The sequence below is a fragment of the Hesperophylax consimilis genome, unplaced genomic scaffold (assembly GCF_061612785.1).
Source record: "Hesperophylax consimilis isolate HC1 unplaced genomic scaffold, BYU_Hcon_1.0 scaffold_34, whole genome shotgun sequence".
Classification (NCBI taxonomy): domain Eukaryota; kingdom Metazoa; phylum Arthropoda; class Insecta; order Trichoptera; family Limnephilidae; genus Hesperophylax; species Hesperophylax consimilis.
The window spans coordinates 1,767,436-1,782,822 of record NW_028301264.1 but is presented as its reverse complement, the minus strand read 5'-3'; the positions used below and the strand labels follow the sequence as shown (position 1 = coordinate 1,782,822).

The 15,387-nt window shown below is 36.0% G+C and overlaps 1 protein-coding gene across 1 annotated transcript in view; it reads right to left on the bottom strand.

Annotated features, from left to right (window-relative positions):
* LOC149409174 (proto-oncogene tyrosine-protein kinase ROS-like) overlaps positions 1-15,387 on the bottom strand; it is a 264,442-nt gene that overhangs the window by 233,507 nt on the left and 15,548 nt on the right. Inside the window, exons 2-4 of the mRNA XM_089650093.1 lie at positions 9,347-9,406; positions 7,079-7,169; positions 1,518-1,738 (exon numbers count right to left, since the gene is read on the bottom strand). Coding sequence (XP_089506219.1) covers positions 1,518-1,738; positions 7,079-7,169; positions 9,347-9,406 — 372 coding nt within the window. The remainder of the gene's footprint in view (positions 1-1,517; positions 1,739-7,078; positions 7,170-9,346; positions 9,407-15,387) is intronic.

Below are 15,387 nucleotides of genomic sequence, written 5' to 3'. Positions count from 1 at the left end.
AAATCTAACGCTTCAAAAATAATCCTTCTCAAAACATTTTGGTTAGTACCCAATCAAAAAAAGAGTTTTGATGATTCTCATTAAAGAGGAAGCTACAAGCCGAAAATGTGTATATTCTTGGTATACCTTATATCGTAGGAAATAGGCATTAAAATCTCTTGACAAACGGAGTCTAGAAACCTTAGATTTCAAGCAAAAAAAACTGGTTTTTATTTATTTTCTAAATAATTTTATAAGAAAGCAAAAAAGTTAATCAAGTGAAACTGTCACAGATAATCTTAGCTATAATACTGTATTTTTTAAAAGTTGTTTCCTTTACGCGTTCATACATTTCTATTGAAAAAATATTTTTTCTAGTAGTTTACATTTATATTTATTATTGAGTAATTTATTATTTTATTTGTATTCTACTCAAGCGAAAAGATAGGAAAACCTTTATTTATGTACCTTCTTAGTACCTTAAAGCACATTTTTTGGTATTCATAATGTACACCAATTCGTTATAAAGATTAATCAAAATAGTGATTTGGCATTACGCTTCGCCTTAATAGCAGTCGTTCAGATTTCCAGGTACTATGTATGATCACATACCGTAAATCAGGGGTGCTCAAACTTGAACTGCTGGTGATCTACCTCAATATTATTAGATTCCGATCGATCGACTCTGAGAGGCTGCAAGTATGTGTGATGCAGGATTGTCGTCTATGTAGGTAGGGTGTATCGTGGCGCAGGTATAAGTGTATATATAGGGACGTTGCATAATTGCATGGCCACGAATCCACATAGAATTTTGAGGAACGACAGAAATTAGTTCGCAATACGCATTTTTTTTAGTCGAGGTAGGTGGAGGTCTGCACTAAAAAGTCGATGAAAAAACTTATATTTATTCACAATTGCAAGTTTATTGGTTCTTGCAAAAAACAAACGAGTTCTAGTGTCTAAACTTAACTAAATAATGACTTTGCAGGTTGAAGCGTGGCACTGCATGTCCTCAGCATACTTTTCATACGATGGTACGTAATTACCGAGTGCTAATCGCAAGCACGATGACATATGTTCGTCAGTTAGTCGATTGCAATATTTTGACTTAATTATCTTCATTTCAGAAAATGCAGACTCGCACAAGTAAGTTGACCCAAAAATTGCGAATACGAAATTTGCCAGCTGTTCCAAAACCTTAAGTTCAGTAACTCAGTCTGCTACAAGCTACAAATAAATAATAAGAAAGAATGCATGAAAAATGGGAAATTTTTCTCGAGATCGACTCAAAAAGCACTCGCGATCGACCGGTCGATCGCGATCGACCGTTTGAGCACCACTGCCGTAAATAAACGTTTTCAAAATACAAAACGGTTTTGTGAAAAATCTTTTGTCTGTCCATTTTAAATCAGCCGCCCAAAATTGCAAGTATTTTGTAAGTTCCTTTGTATTTCAGAATGATAGAAAGCAGCATTTATTGGTTTGGCTAAACTCTTCAATATCAATGATGATCAAAAGTGGGTAAGTAATGAACCAACCCTGTACTTGGTGTAGGGCTGCAGGTTCTCCACACGCACAACGGAGTGGTGTCCCCAGGTCTGGTTGCGGCAGTACTGCCAGGCGCCGGCCAGCTCCTCGTAGCGCCACTGCACCAGGTAGCTCAGGTTGGAGTGGCGGGAGCCCTCCCACTCCAGGGACAGGGAGGTGGCGGTAAGGCTGTCTGCCACTAGGGCGGGCGCGGGTGGAGTGCCGATCTTCTCTGAAAGAGTGGAAATATATTAATGATCAAAATTTATTGTAATGAAATATATGGCCACAGTACCTTTTGTTGGTTCCATGACAAGACAGAACTTCGACAAAATAAAACAGTGACCAGCGTGAAATTAAAATTGTGACCAGCATCAAAATAAAACAGTGACAAAATAGAACAGTGACAAAATATAACAGTGACAAAATATAACAGTGACAAAATATAACAGTGACAAAATATAACAGTGACAAAATATAACAGTGACAAAACAGAAAATTGAAGAAACAGAACTAAAAAACCACTAAACTAACATAATTATTTAATTGTGTTCCGTTTCGATTACCAACTATGGACGGCAGTACAAAAAACCAAATAAACAAGGAAACTTACAATTTTTTTATATAAGTAAAGGTTTCTTTTATTATTTATGGATGGTTTCGATCTGTTCTCCTGAGAAATGTCATTTTTGCACCTACAATTTGACATAATATCCACGGTTATAAAAACACAAGACTTTACAATTACAAGAATAAAATAATATACTGCTCTAATAATTCAGTAGACATATTGGATTAACACAATGAAAATAAAAATATAGATGACTAATACTTTTTTTTGCATTTATACAAAAAAAGTATGGTTTATAAACCATGACTGAGCCTGTTTTGAGGTAATAGCTAGTAGTTTCATGAACAGTCAGTTGTAGATCTCACATTAAAAAAAGAATATATATTTATCTCACAGTGATTCCAGTGGCGAATCAGATATGAATGACGATGGAGTGAATGTTACCGAAATTAGCATGGATGAGATAGAAAGCTCGATTAAATGTATGAAGAATGGTAAGGCTGTTGGGTTTGACAATATTGCTGCTGAATATTTTAAAGGAGGTAGCCGTGTAATTCTCACATGGTTGTGCAATCTTTTTAACCAATGTTTAAAGGAAGGTTACACGCCTTTAGATTGGAGAAGGGCTGTGATCATGCCATTATACAAAGGTAAAAGGGCTCTCGGAGCAGCCTGACGCGTTTTGGTCGGTCTTGTCCTTCTTCGACAATTACAAGGGAAATTTCATATATTCCGCCCTTAAAAGTGTCAATAAATGTTCCTTACTGTATTTAAGTTGCTTAAGTGTACTAAAAACTAATTTTACTGTGACCAGTGTGGACGTATAACGACTTTAAGAAAAGGTGACAAATAATATTGTTAATCCTAAGATGTGTGAATTCCTGTGCCTATAATACGAGATCAGTGCTTTGAACATTCACCAGATGTGATCATCCCTTCGGCCCTTGCCCCTTGCCCCTCGTCCACCCGCACCAATACTGCAAACCCCGCTGTCCGACGCATACAGTGCTTATACAGTGCCGTTATAAAATGTGGGCCATGTGTGTGGGCCATATGACATTGCTTAGGCCACAGAATCATCGTTTCTCGGAATCTACCCTGAACCCGCACAAGAAAAGAATCATTTGGCGACTCATGCAACCCCTGCCGCAACCTCCGCTCCCCACCGCTCGTGCCGTTCCGCGCGTGGAATAATGACATCGGAAATGAAGGATGAAATCGGACTCAACCCGCGCTCTTTGGTTTGCTGTCTACATGGAGTGTTTTAAAACAATTATATAGTGATAAAATAACTATTTTTAGTGGTAGTTTATTTGTTAAGTTAAATGTTATATTAAGCGTATAAATATGTATTATTTGTTTTATGTGTGTAACGATATGATAAGTTGTATAAGTAAGATGTTTAAGTAGTACTTGGAAGGGAATGGCCGACAAAGATGTCGATGAGGTTCGCTATCCATCACATCGCCAACCCTTCGGTGGCGCAAAGAGGAGGACGGAACGTGATCAATGTCGAATTGGTACATGGAACATTAGAGGAGGAATGGAAAGAAAGATGAACGAACTGTGTGATACTATGGTGAGCAAATGTTTGGACGTACTTTGTATAACAGAGAGTATGAAAAAAGGTAGCGGTACAATGCAGCATAATGATAGGCTCGTCATTTGGTCTGGGAGACCAGATACGGAGAGGGCTTGTCAAGGTGTTGCAGCGCTACTGTCTCCCAGAATGATTGAATGTATGTTGCAGTATGAATGTGTAAGTCCGAGAATAATGTGGATCAGATTTAAAATCGGTTTGACAAGGGTGTTTCTTGTTATTTGCTACGCCCCTGTTAATTCTGAAAGCGATGAAGTGAAAGATGATTTTTGGACTGGTGTGAATGTTGTAATGAGACTAAAAAATATGAACGAAAGGATTATAATGGCAGGCGATTTGAATGGGTGGGTGGGAATTAGACGTGACGGATTTGATTCGGTCTTAGGTATGTTTGGGGATAAAAGAACGAATGACAACGGGAACAGAATGCTTGAAGTATGTTTAGAGTGGAACCTGTTTGTGTCGAATACTTTCTTCGATCATAAAGGTATCCACCAATATACGTGGGAAAGAGGAAATGAGAGGTCAATTATTGATTTTGTAGTAATTGACTCTAGGTTGAGAGCTGTTACCGAGGACACAAGAGTTTTCAGAGGGGCTGAGGTCGAAACTGACCACTTTCTTGTAGTGTCGAGAGTAAACCTCTTTCGCGGTTGGCGCTCTAAAGTGAAAACGGTACCAGCTCCGACAAGAGTCAAAATAGAAAAACTGCAAAACGATAATGTGAGAAGTAAGTATGTGAATTGTGCAGAGATAAGATTGAATGCGAAGGAAATGGATGGTCTAAGCATAGACGAAACATGGAACCACATAAAAGTGTGTCTTTGTGAATCTGCTAGGGAGGTTTGTGGAATAAGTACGCAAGGTAGGAAGAAAGGTGATGCATGGTGGGATGATGAGATTAAAGCACTGGTCTCAGAAAAGAAGAAAGCATGGTTGTGTCTGATTGCGGCTGGCAGTGCTTCCAGCGAAGAGAAGTATCGAGCGAAGGAAGTATATAAGGAATGTAAGAAAAAAGTAAGAGTTGGAGTGAAAGAACGAAAGAAACGCCTGGAAGAGGAAGAAGGAATGAAAATGACAAACCATTTCCAAGAAAACATTAAGTTGTTTTGGAAAGAAGTCAAAAGGTCCCGGAGTGGCCCAGAAAACGGAAGCATGAAAGTGATAAAATCAAAAGATGGAAAAATGTTGACGAATGAGGAAAAAATAAAAGAGAGATGGATGAATTATTTCGAGGAAGTCTTCGAAAGCGAAGTGAGTGACAGTGATTCCAGCGGCGAATCAGATATGAATGACGATGGAGTGAATGTTACCGAAATTAGCATGGATGAGATAGAAAGCTCGATTAAATGTATGAAGAATGGTAAGGCTGTTGGGTTTGACAATATTGCTGCTGAATATTTTAAAGGAGGTAGCCGTGTAATTCTCACATGGTTGTGCAATCTTTTTAACCAATGTTTAAAGGAAGGTTACACGCCTTTAGATTGGAGAAGGGCTGTGATCATGCCATTATACAAAGGTAAAGGGTCACGTATGGAATGTGGGAATCATAGGGCTATTAGCCTGCTTAGTTCAGTTGGCAAGCTGTATGGTAGAATTTTGATTGAAAGAGTAAGAAAGGAAACAAAGGATAAAATATGGGATGTGCAAGGTGCTTTTATGAGTGGAAGGGGGTGCATGGACCAGATCTTCTCATTGCGTATGCTCACTGAGAAGTTTCTGGCAAAAAACCAGAAACTTTTCTGTGCCTTTGTAGATTTACAAAAAGCATACGACCGAGTCGACAGGAAAAAGCTATGGAAGGTGTTGTCCAAGTATGGAGTGAATACGAATCTGACTCAGGCAATTGCGTCTCTGTATGAGGGAAGCGTTGCATGTGTTAGGGTAAACGGTGGTTTTACGGGGTGGTTTGATATCACAAAAGGTGTTAAACAAGGCTGCGTAATGTCGCCGTGGTTATTCAATCTATACATGGATAATTGTATGCAAGAATTGAAAGAGGTGGGATTGGGCGCGAATTTGAATAATTTGAAAGTATGTTGCCTGTTGTATGCTGATGATGCGGTGCTGATTGCTAATAGTATAGATGATCTACAGTCTCTCGTGTCTAAGATGAACGAAGTATGCATGAAGAATGAGTTAATGATGAATGTAAGTAAGTCTAAAGTAATGGTGTTTGAAAGAGAGAGTACGAAAACAGTGTGCAATATAATTGTGAATGGGGAATACTTGGAGCAGGTGGATGAGTTTGTGTATTTAGGAAGTATGTTTACGAGAGATGGGAAGGCTGACAGAGATATCGAAAGAAGGGTAAATGCAGGTAATTCCGTTAATGGAGGACTAAACGCCGTAGGCGCTAACAAAAAAATGTCCAAAAAAGCGAAGTTAGCAGTCCACAACGGAGTGCTGGTACCTACCTTGATGTATGGAAGTGAGGCATGGAACTGGCAAAGAAAGGATGAAAGTAGATTAAATGCTGTTGAAATGAGATCCCTGAGGCGTATGTGTGGTAAAACCATGTTTGATCGTGTGAGGAATGTGGAGATCCGCAAAGAGTGCAAGGCTGATGTAAGCGTAATGAGTAAGATTAAGAAAGGGACGCTTAGATGGTTTGGGCATGTAGAGCGAATGAGCGAAGATAGGAGTGTAAGGAGGATATATGATGCAAATGTGAATGGTAGCAGAAGTCGGGGACGCCCGAGGAAGACATGGCACGATCAAGTGAATCAGATACTCGAGTCGGGCCATGTCAAGAGTCAGAATAATAGAAGAGTATGTATGAGACGATGTATGAATGTGAATGAGGCAAGGAGTGTGTGCCAAGACCGAGTTGTTTGGCGGTCCGTCCTCTCTGCCTACCCCTGCGGGGAAACGGCGTGATGGTTAGTTAGTTAGTTAGTTCAATAAATTAAAACCAACATTTCCTCTGAAATCATACGATCTGCAAGTAGTTACTTAAATACCTACCTACTTAATTATAAACCATTATATCAGGGCTTCCCAAACTTTTTTCAACTGTAAAACGCTATAAAGATTGCCTCAAGACGCCCCTGGGACGATCCCGCGGCGCCCCGGGGCGTCGCGACTCACAGTTAGGGAAGCCCTGCATTATATTATATTTGATGTAAGTAACATTTTTTAATTTCAAATAAGGAATTATACAATTTGTCCAAAGAAACGAAATTACCTCAATTCTTTTTTAAAACTTTTTTCAGTCAGGTAAGTACCATAATATTGAAAAAATATGATTAAAGTCCAAATAAACATGAATATTTCACATTTGAAAAAGAATCTTAACTGAATCATTAAAATGGTCACCATGTTGAACCGAAAAAAGGGCATACAAACAAATTTACAGGCAGACGAAATGCCAAATGGTCGAGTTAAAGATACATAGTCACCTTTGAGCATCTGAAAATAATAGTTGAGGGCCCCATTGCATCCCATCACACAGTACAGCTCCCTGGCTGAGAGGACATCTGTTGTTACATTCTGAAAACATATACAATAAATTCATTATGCACCAGGAAATAAAAAGATTCTTTTTTATTTTTTGGAATAACTTAGTGAGTAAAACCTCAAATTCTAATATTTAATTATTGAAGACAATATTAGCTATTCTTAAACGAAAATCTGAAACAGAAAAATCAGAAAAAGATACGGTCACATCTAGGACTCGAACCAAGGACCCTTGCTGTTCCGGGGCACCACTCTACCAACTGACCTAATGGGTAGTTCTTATTCGAAGTATGATACAGTTAAATCTGACCGAAAGAGATAGGGTCCCATTAGCTCAGTTGGTAGAGTGGTGCCCCGGCAAGGCAAGGGTCCTGGGTTCGAGTCCTAGATGTGACTGTTTCTTTTTCTGATTTTTTGTTTCAGATTTTCGTTTAAGAATCGCTAATATTGTCTTCAATAATTAAATATTGCAATTTGAGGTTTTACTCAATTCTATATATTATAAGGCTGAAGGTAATGAGGAAGGGAAGGAGATGAGGAAGAGAAAGCTAGGGACGTAGTTGGACACTGCAAGTGTCCGAAAGTTTGGCTCAAAAAATGCAAATTTTAATTCCTTTGTGGATTATTGAGTTGTTTAAATTTGCTTTAAATTTACTTTAAATATTTTCTATGTGTGTAATAATATCAAGTGTCAATGAGGATGGATTTTAACTGTTTCTAACAAGCTCAACACCATAGACTTATGAATATTAGTAGACCTGCCCTAAGTGATTAAAAGCGTATTATCCCCACTCCCCATACCGGTTCCATTGAGCCGGCTGGGCTCGCATATGGCCTCAAGTGAAATTTGAAAACGTGACGTCATCATTCTTGTGCGAACTATGGTCGAGGCATCATCGGTTCATTTTACGAAATAACGCGGCAAAATGTTGACTTGTGATATGAAAACTTGTAAAAATAGATGTGAAAAAGAGAATAAACCCAATTGTCGTATTACATTCCATAAGTAAGCATTATTTTACTTTATTTTAAGCTTATTCACACCGTATTATATGGATCAGTTTTAGAAACATATACTATCACATCACAATGTAGCGATTCTCAAGTGTGCTCATCGTTGTTTACTGGGGTAAGTAAATTATGAGACATTTGTAAAAGTGTCTTAACTAAATACTCTGAAACTAACTACGACTCTGAACATAGAAGCTGCCTTACTTTGCCCAATTTGGACTTCGCAAATTAGTTCATAACGTGGCGAGTAATTTGCGCTCCCATGTAAAAATATCTATTCATTCAAAGGCAGATTTTACTTTTAAGAACTAAATGGTGATATTATAATGCGAGATGCCTATTTACTGTCAGATTGATTTATTGACGAATTACAGTCAGCCTTACTCCCTTCTTCAACAGTTGATTTTACCCCTCGCCATAATCTTCTCGTCTATTAATTCCTATGTCTGTGCTCAACACCCACTTGTACAATGAACTTGAATAAATTGCTCACGATGAAGACATTCAAAAATAGTATCAGTAGTGACAGTACCTATATATTTTCGTATGAAGCAGACACTTTGTGATGTGACATTGTCATTTAAAACAATACAATAACTTAGTACACATCACTTAATTTTTATACTATTGCCAAACAGGTTTCGCTACCGCCATTGTTTCATTGTAATATTCCTTAATAATTGTTGTAAGTTGTAAGGTGAGAAATGTTCTACGTAGCTGACGTAAACCCGGTGCTGCTCGGAGTTACGAATGGTTCGGAGTTAAATTTTGAAGATGTGAATTCTATTGTACCCGAAGGGTGCATTTTAAAGGGGGAAATAATATTATTGTAAAGAATTGAAAAAGTTTACTTTTTTAAAGTATTTGTTTCACTTGATGGTGCCATAATTTTCATGGAAGTCCTCAACTTTTTCTACCATTCGCTTCGACATCACACATTCTTCTTACTCCCCTTTCTTCGTTCATCATGTATGCCACATTTTACCACACTTCAGTATTTGACTCATTGGTTGTCTCCGATTTTTTATACCATTAACTACTGTATACCTTTAGTTTATACATTATATTAACACTAATTCGACACCGTATCTCATTCCAGTGCGAGTTAATGCGTTGAGTCTTACTTAGGTGTCCTCGACTGCTTCTTATTCATTGTTGTCTTTTATTTATATATCTGTATGCCTTTTATTAGTACTCACACAAAGGGATTGGCAAGATGTCTCCAAAGCCTTGTTCCACAGAAAGCAGCCTAGCCCACACTGAAACAACAAACAATAACTTTTACAATAATCCATTTATAGTAATAGTAATAATACATGTAACTCAAAATAAAAATATCAATAACTTTCAAGATAGAAGTAAAAATGAAAAATTTAAAAAGTAATCAAAAATACGCTGATATTAATTTGTGAGGAACCGTTTTTAACCGGTTCCTCACAAAGTAATATCAGCGTATTTTTGATTATTTTTTAATTTTATTTTTTAAATATGAAAAATTTAAAAAATAATAAAAAATACGCTGATATTACTTTGTGAGGAACCGGTTAAAAAATAACCAGTTCTACAATTTTTATTCTAAACGAAAATGTTAGAAAAATATATTTTGGGGAACCGGTTCCTTTTCTCTAGAATTTCGCTACCCAATAAAAAATGGTTGTCTTCCGACTTTTTAACGAAGATAGATAGATTGAAGTCAATTTATTTATTTAAAAGAGGCACTAATGGATATTTTTATAGATTGGAGTAAATTCATTAAAAAATACAATTTTACAATCTTATCAGGTGGCAAAAAATGGAATTAAAGAACTTTTTTGCACTGATAACCATATCTTACAGTGTGGAGATGCCCCCAACTGTAGGTACTAGTGTCAGTTTATTTTCATTAGCTACATTTATTTTCAAGTGCAGGTCTATTATTTAAAAAAAGTCAAATTTATAAAATGTCTCAGTTTCTCATCTAGCGTCACGAAAATGGTCGCGAATGTCGGTATTTTCACGCTGACCTGTTCATCTAATTGGAGGGGTTAATATCTATATATTTTTTAAATAATTTAAAAAACAGTGCCTACGCAATCAGCATCCATAATCAACAGTTCGCTTATGCTTATAGTTCGACGATGTATTGCATCAGAGTTCGAATCTTTTCACGACAAACTCAACATTCTACCGGAGTTAAAAAAGTCCGTAAACTTCATCTCCGCTGAATACGAGGACCTAAAAAAAATGTTCTCGGAATCACTAGCCACCATCAAAAGCTTACAGGCCGAAAATACGAGGCTTCACACAGAAATGCGTAATCTTAACACGCGCGTATCCCAAATTGAACAGATGGCCAGAGAAACCAATGTAGAGATTCAGTGTGTTCCTGAAAATAGATCTGAGAACTTAGTATCCATCATCAAACAACTTGGAAGCGTAATTTCCCGTCCCATTGCTGAATCTGAAATACTTCACTTACATCGGGTCCCCAAGGTCCATCCTGAATCCAGCCGACCCAAGTCAATAATAGTGAAGCTTCCAAGCGTGAGGGTAAAGAATGAAGTGCTGGCTGCAGTTGCCAACTTCAATAAAAAAAACAAGACGAACAAACTAAATTCTACACACATAGGCATCGATGGCACGAAATCACCAATTTACGTCAGTGAACATCTCTCTCCCGCAAATAAGGCCCTGTATGCAGCTACTAGGATGAAAGCCAAAGAAACACATCATAAATTCGTATGGATCCGAAATGGACGGATCTTTGTACGAAAAAATGAAAACTCTGCTCACGTACTGTTGATCCGCGATCATGACTCCTTGGATTCTCTCACCTAAATTTCCCAATTTAATTTATCTGTAGAATGTATAATCTATCAAAATCTTAACAAAACAAAATGGAACTGAATTTTTTTTATCAAAACGTTAGAGGAGTCAAAACTAAAACAAATGATATAAAAAATGAAATTTCAATCAACAATTACGATATAATCTGCTTCACTGAAACATGGTTAAATTCATCAATATTTAGTAATGAATTGTTTGACGAGCTTTACCTAGTTTTTCGAAGAGATCGTGAATCCACTAGTTCAGCATCCAGAGAAGGCGGTGGAGTTTTAGCAGCAGTCGATAAAAAATTAATAACAACACGCAAATCATCTTGGGAAAGTGATGGAGAAGATTTATGGTTATCAATAAAACCGCACGAATATTCTAACTCACTTATCTACATTTGTGTATTATATATTCCTCCCAATTTATCTGTTGATGATTACTGTAATAGAATCAAGAATATTCAGGATATTTATCTACAACATAGTAATCCGAAATCTAAATTTATAATTATCGGCGACTTTAATTTACCTGAGATTAAATGGACACCAGACATAGCATATAACAACAAAACACTAGCTCCGTCCAACTACACTAGTCATAAAGCTCACTGTGTTGTCAACTTGGCCTCAATGTGTAACCTTCACCAATTCAATTATATTCTTAATGGAAATTCTAATATCCTTGACCTACTTTTTTGTGATGAAACTAATATTAATCTGTCTAGAACAACAGGGTTATCAAAAGTCGACAATCATCATCCCCCTTTCGAAATGATCTTAAAATTTGAAAAACTGAAATACTTAAAAGATAATCATTGCCCTATTAAATACAATTTTAAGAAAGGAAATTATGAAGCTTGTCGTCTAGATCTGTCAAATGTTAATTGGATCTCACTTTTCAGTAACTCGAATGTCAACAATAAGGTACAATTATTCTACGATACTTTGTGGGATATTATTGATAAACATATCCCGAAAAAAAAAACACAAATAAGAAATCACTACCCCAAATGGTTTAGTCAGTCTCTTATTAAGCTCCTCAAAGAGAAAAATAAAGTAAGACTGCGGGCCAATAAATATAAAAACCCGCTAGACTATGCTGAGTTTGGTATTCTAAGAAAAAGATCGAAAAAAATGCAAAAAGAATGCTATTTATCATATATAAATTCTGTTGAACAAGGCATAAAAGTAAATGTAAAAGCTTTCTGGGCATACTCAAAATCGTTGCGTACTACCAATTGCATTCCTAAATTAATGCACCTGGATTCTATATCTGCAGATAATGGACAACACATTGCCAATCTTTTCTCTAATTATTTCGCATCCGTTTATACTCAATCTAATCCCTTGTTATATACTGCCATGCCAAAAGTTTCACAAAACAACCAATTTAATCTTGGAAAAATTAATGTTAGCAAGGAAACCATTAAATCTTGTTTAGAAAAAATCGATACATCCAAAGGCCCAGGACCTGATAAAATACCTCCCTTGTTTGTAAGATGTTGTTCCAGCTCGCTGATTAACCCACTTCTTTTAATATATAATGAATCATTATCTTCAGGAACTTTCCCAGACTTGTGGAAAAATGCACATATTGTTCCAATACATAAATCTGGTGATAAATCTTTTGTGAAAAATTACCGACCAATCAGCATTTTATCTTGTTTTGCGAAAGTCTTTGAATCTATAATATATATTTCTGTATTTTCACACTTTAAACCGCAATTATGCATCAATCAACATGGGTTTGTTCCCAGCAGATCTATAAATTCAAATCTTCTTGACTTTTGTGATTATGTTTGTAATGCTTTCAATGAAAGAACTCAAGTAGATGCCATTTACACAGATTTTCAAAAGGCATTTGATAAAGTTAACCATTCTATTCTACTACAGAAGCTTGATCGAATAGGTATTCACGGTGATCTTTTTAGATGGCTTAAGTCTTACTTAGAAAATAGAACACAATTAGTACTTATTAATGGGTACGAATCACCTCCCATAATTGTAACATCAGGCGTACCCCAGGGGTCCAATCTTGGCCCACTGCTTTTCTTAATCTTTATTAACGACCTTGGCCCCATGTTACGCTGTGATTTTGTTCTATTTGCCGATGATCTCAAGATTTACCGCAAAATTTCCACTGATTGTGATCATGTTAAGCTTCAAGAAGACCTTTGCACACTAAATAGCTGGTGCATTCAAAACGATATGTTTTTAAATATTGAAAAATGTTACATTATTACTTTTACTCGTAACAGAAAACGAAAGGATTTTGCATATTCCATTAATAATGTACGATTAAATGCAGTCACCACTATAAGAGATCTAGGAGTCACTCTTGATTCAAAGTTTATGTTTGATGTACACATAAATGATATTATAAGTAAATCAATGAAAATGATTGGATTCATTCATAGAATATCGAAACCATTTAAATACCCCCAATCCATTATAACATTATACAACTCGTTGGTCAGAAGCAAATTGGAATATGGGAGTGTTATCTGGAACCCACATTATATAAAATATTCTAAAAGTATTGAATCTGTGCAAAAAAAATTCCTAAGACTGTTATCATATAAACTTGGATTAAATGCCTCACTCAAATCTTATGAAGAACGTCTACTAAACTTCAAATTTACGACATTGGAAAAAAGAAGACAATTTGCAGACTTAATATGTTTATATAAAATTATTCATGATAAACTTCTTACCACTAATTGTCTGAGCAATATTCATATTAAAGTCCCTAATAGACATAATTTAAGGAGCCAAAATATATTCCATATTGATATATTTAATAATAATATTGCATATTTCAATCCACTATCTAGAATGTGTCGTCTGTACAATACAGTTGAATGCGACCTTATAGATATATTCGCAAACAGTCTCGCATATTTTAAAAAACAAATTAACCATCTTCTACCATGATATGTTTTGGAGAACAGTTAAGAGATATATTTGCTTTATTGTTTTCTTTACTTTTCTTCCTTATCCTTTCTCTGTACATTTACTATATTTTATATTTCATACTTAATATTCATGTTTTATATTTCTTTTTAATTATTATTTTATTTGTATTTTTTTTTTCTTTCACCACTAGCATCTCCGCCTAATATCAACTAAACCTTGTTTACGCATGCTGTGAACATTTTTAATTGGGGTGTTAATATATGTGCACATTCCCACCGAAATAATATAAATGTTATAATTGTTAACACTCTGTAAATGTTTCAAACAATAAATAAATAAATAAACAGCTATAATCTCAATAATCATTACAAGTCACGGGCAGATGGAAGATGTACTCTATAACGATGAATTATTGGCACTCGATGGCAGCCATGACAGTAGACAGTACAGCAATGGCTGCCAACAACATCATGGCGGCCGCCCCCGCTTCCGGTTGGGAGCACGAGCCTAAACACATTTGTCACAATCTACGTTAGTATTTTGTGATCTACATTGTCATCCTCACGACGGATTCTCAACCTTGGAGGTGATGGATTAATGATTTGTATTTTTATATAAATACCCAAAAGGATACGAGAAAACATTATCTATTTATTATTATTTTTGGTAAACTAATGTTTTTAGGACAAGATTTTTTATGCATAGCACAAAGGATAACAATTATTTTACAAGCAATAATTGTTCGCCTGAAACACTCATCCACATTGAATATATGTAGACAATTTGTCTCGACGCCATCTAGTGAGAGAGTTAGCACTTACAATGCCTTTCTCATATAAAATAAAGTTGGTTGTTTTCAGGTGAAAAATGTAACAAGCAGTAATTGTTGAATGAAACACTAGTATATATTGAATAATTTCGCGGGTAGGAGATAAGCCGCCATAGCTCAGTGGTCAGAGCTGTCGACCGGAAATCGAAGGGACACGGGTTCGAGTCCCGTTGGCGTCATGTATCTTTTATCAGGAGATTTTTCAATGTGGATGAGTGTTTCAGGCGAACAATTATTGCTTGTAAAATAATCATCTATTTGTTCCAAATTCGTAGGCGGTGATCTGGAAAGCAATGCATCAATTGCCAAAAAAAAAGTTTGGAATTAGTATCCAAGGCAGAAGTAGAATGTTCTTCACAATGTTTGTTAGATTAAAAAATAGGAGCAGAAATTAAAATTAACGCCGTTGCGCCACTGGGATTTCCCTTTAACGAAAGCTTGAATCAAAACCACCCTAAGCTCAAGGCCGGGACACATCAAATCGGCCTCTAATTTTTAGTTAATTTTGTACCGAGATTTATTGGTGTGAAATTTCTGAAAAGTGTGTAAACATATATCTCAAGTGTTGCACAATATTCAATAAGGGAATCAGAAATTAAAGAATTGTGTGAATGCTAAGAACAAAATTTATTGAGGTTATTTATCAAAATACTTAATCATCTATTAAATTACATTATTATCA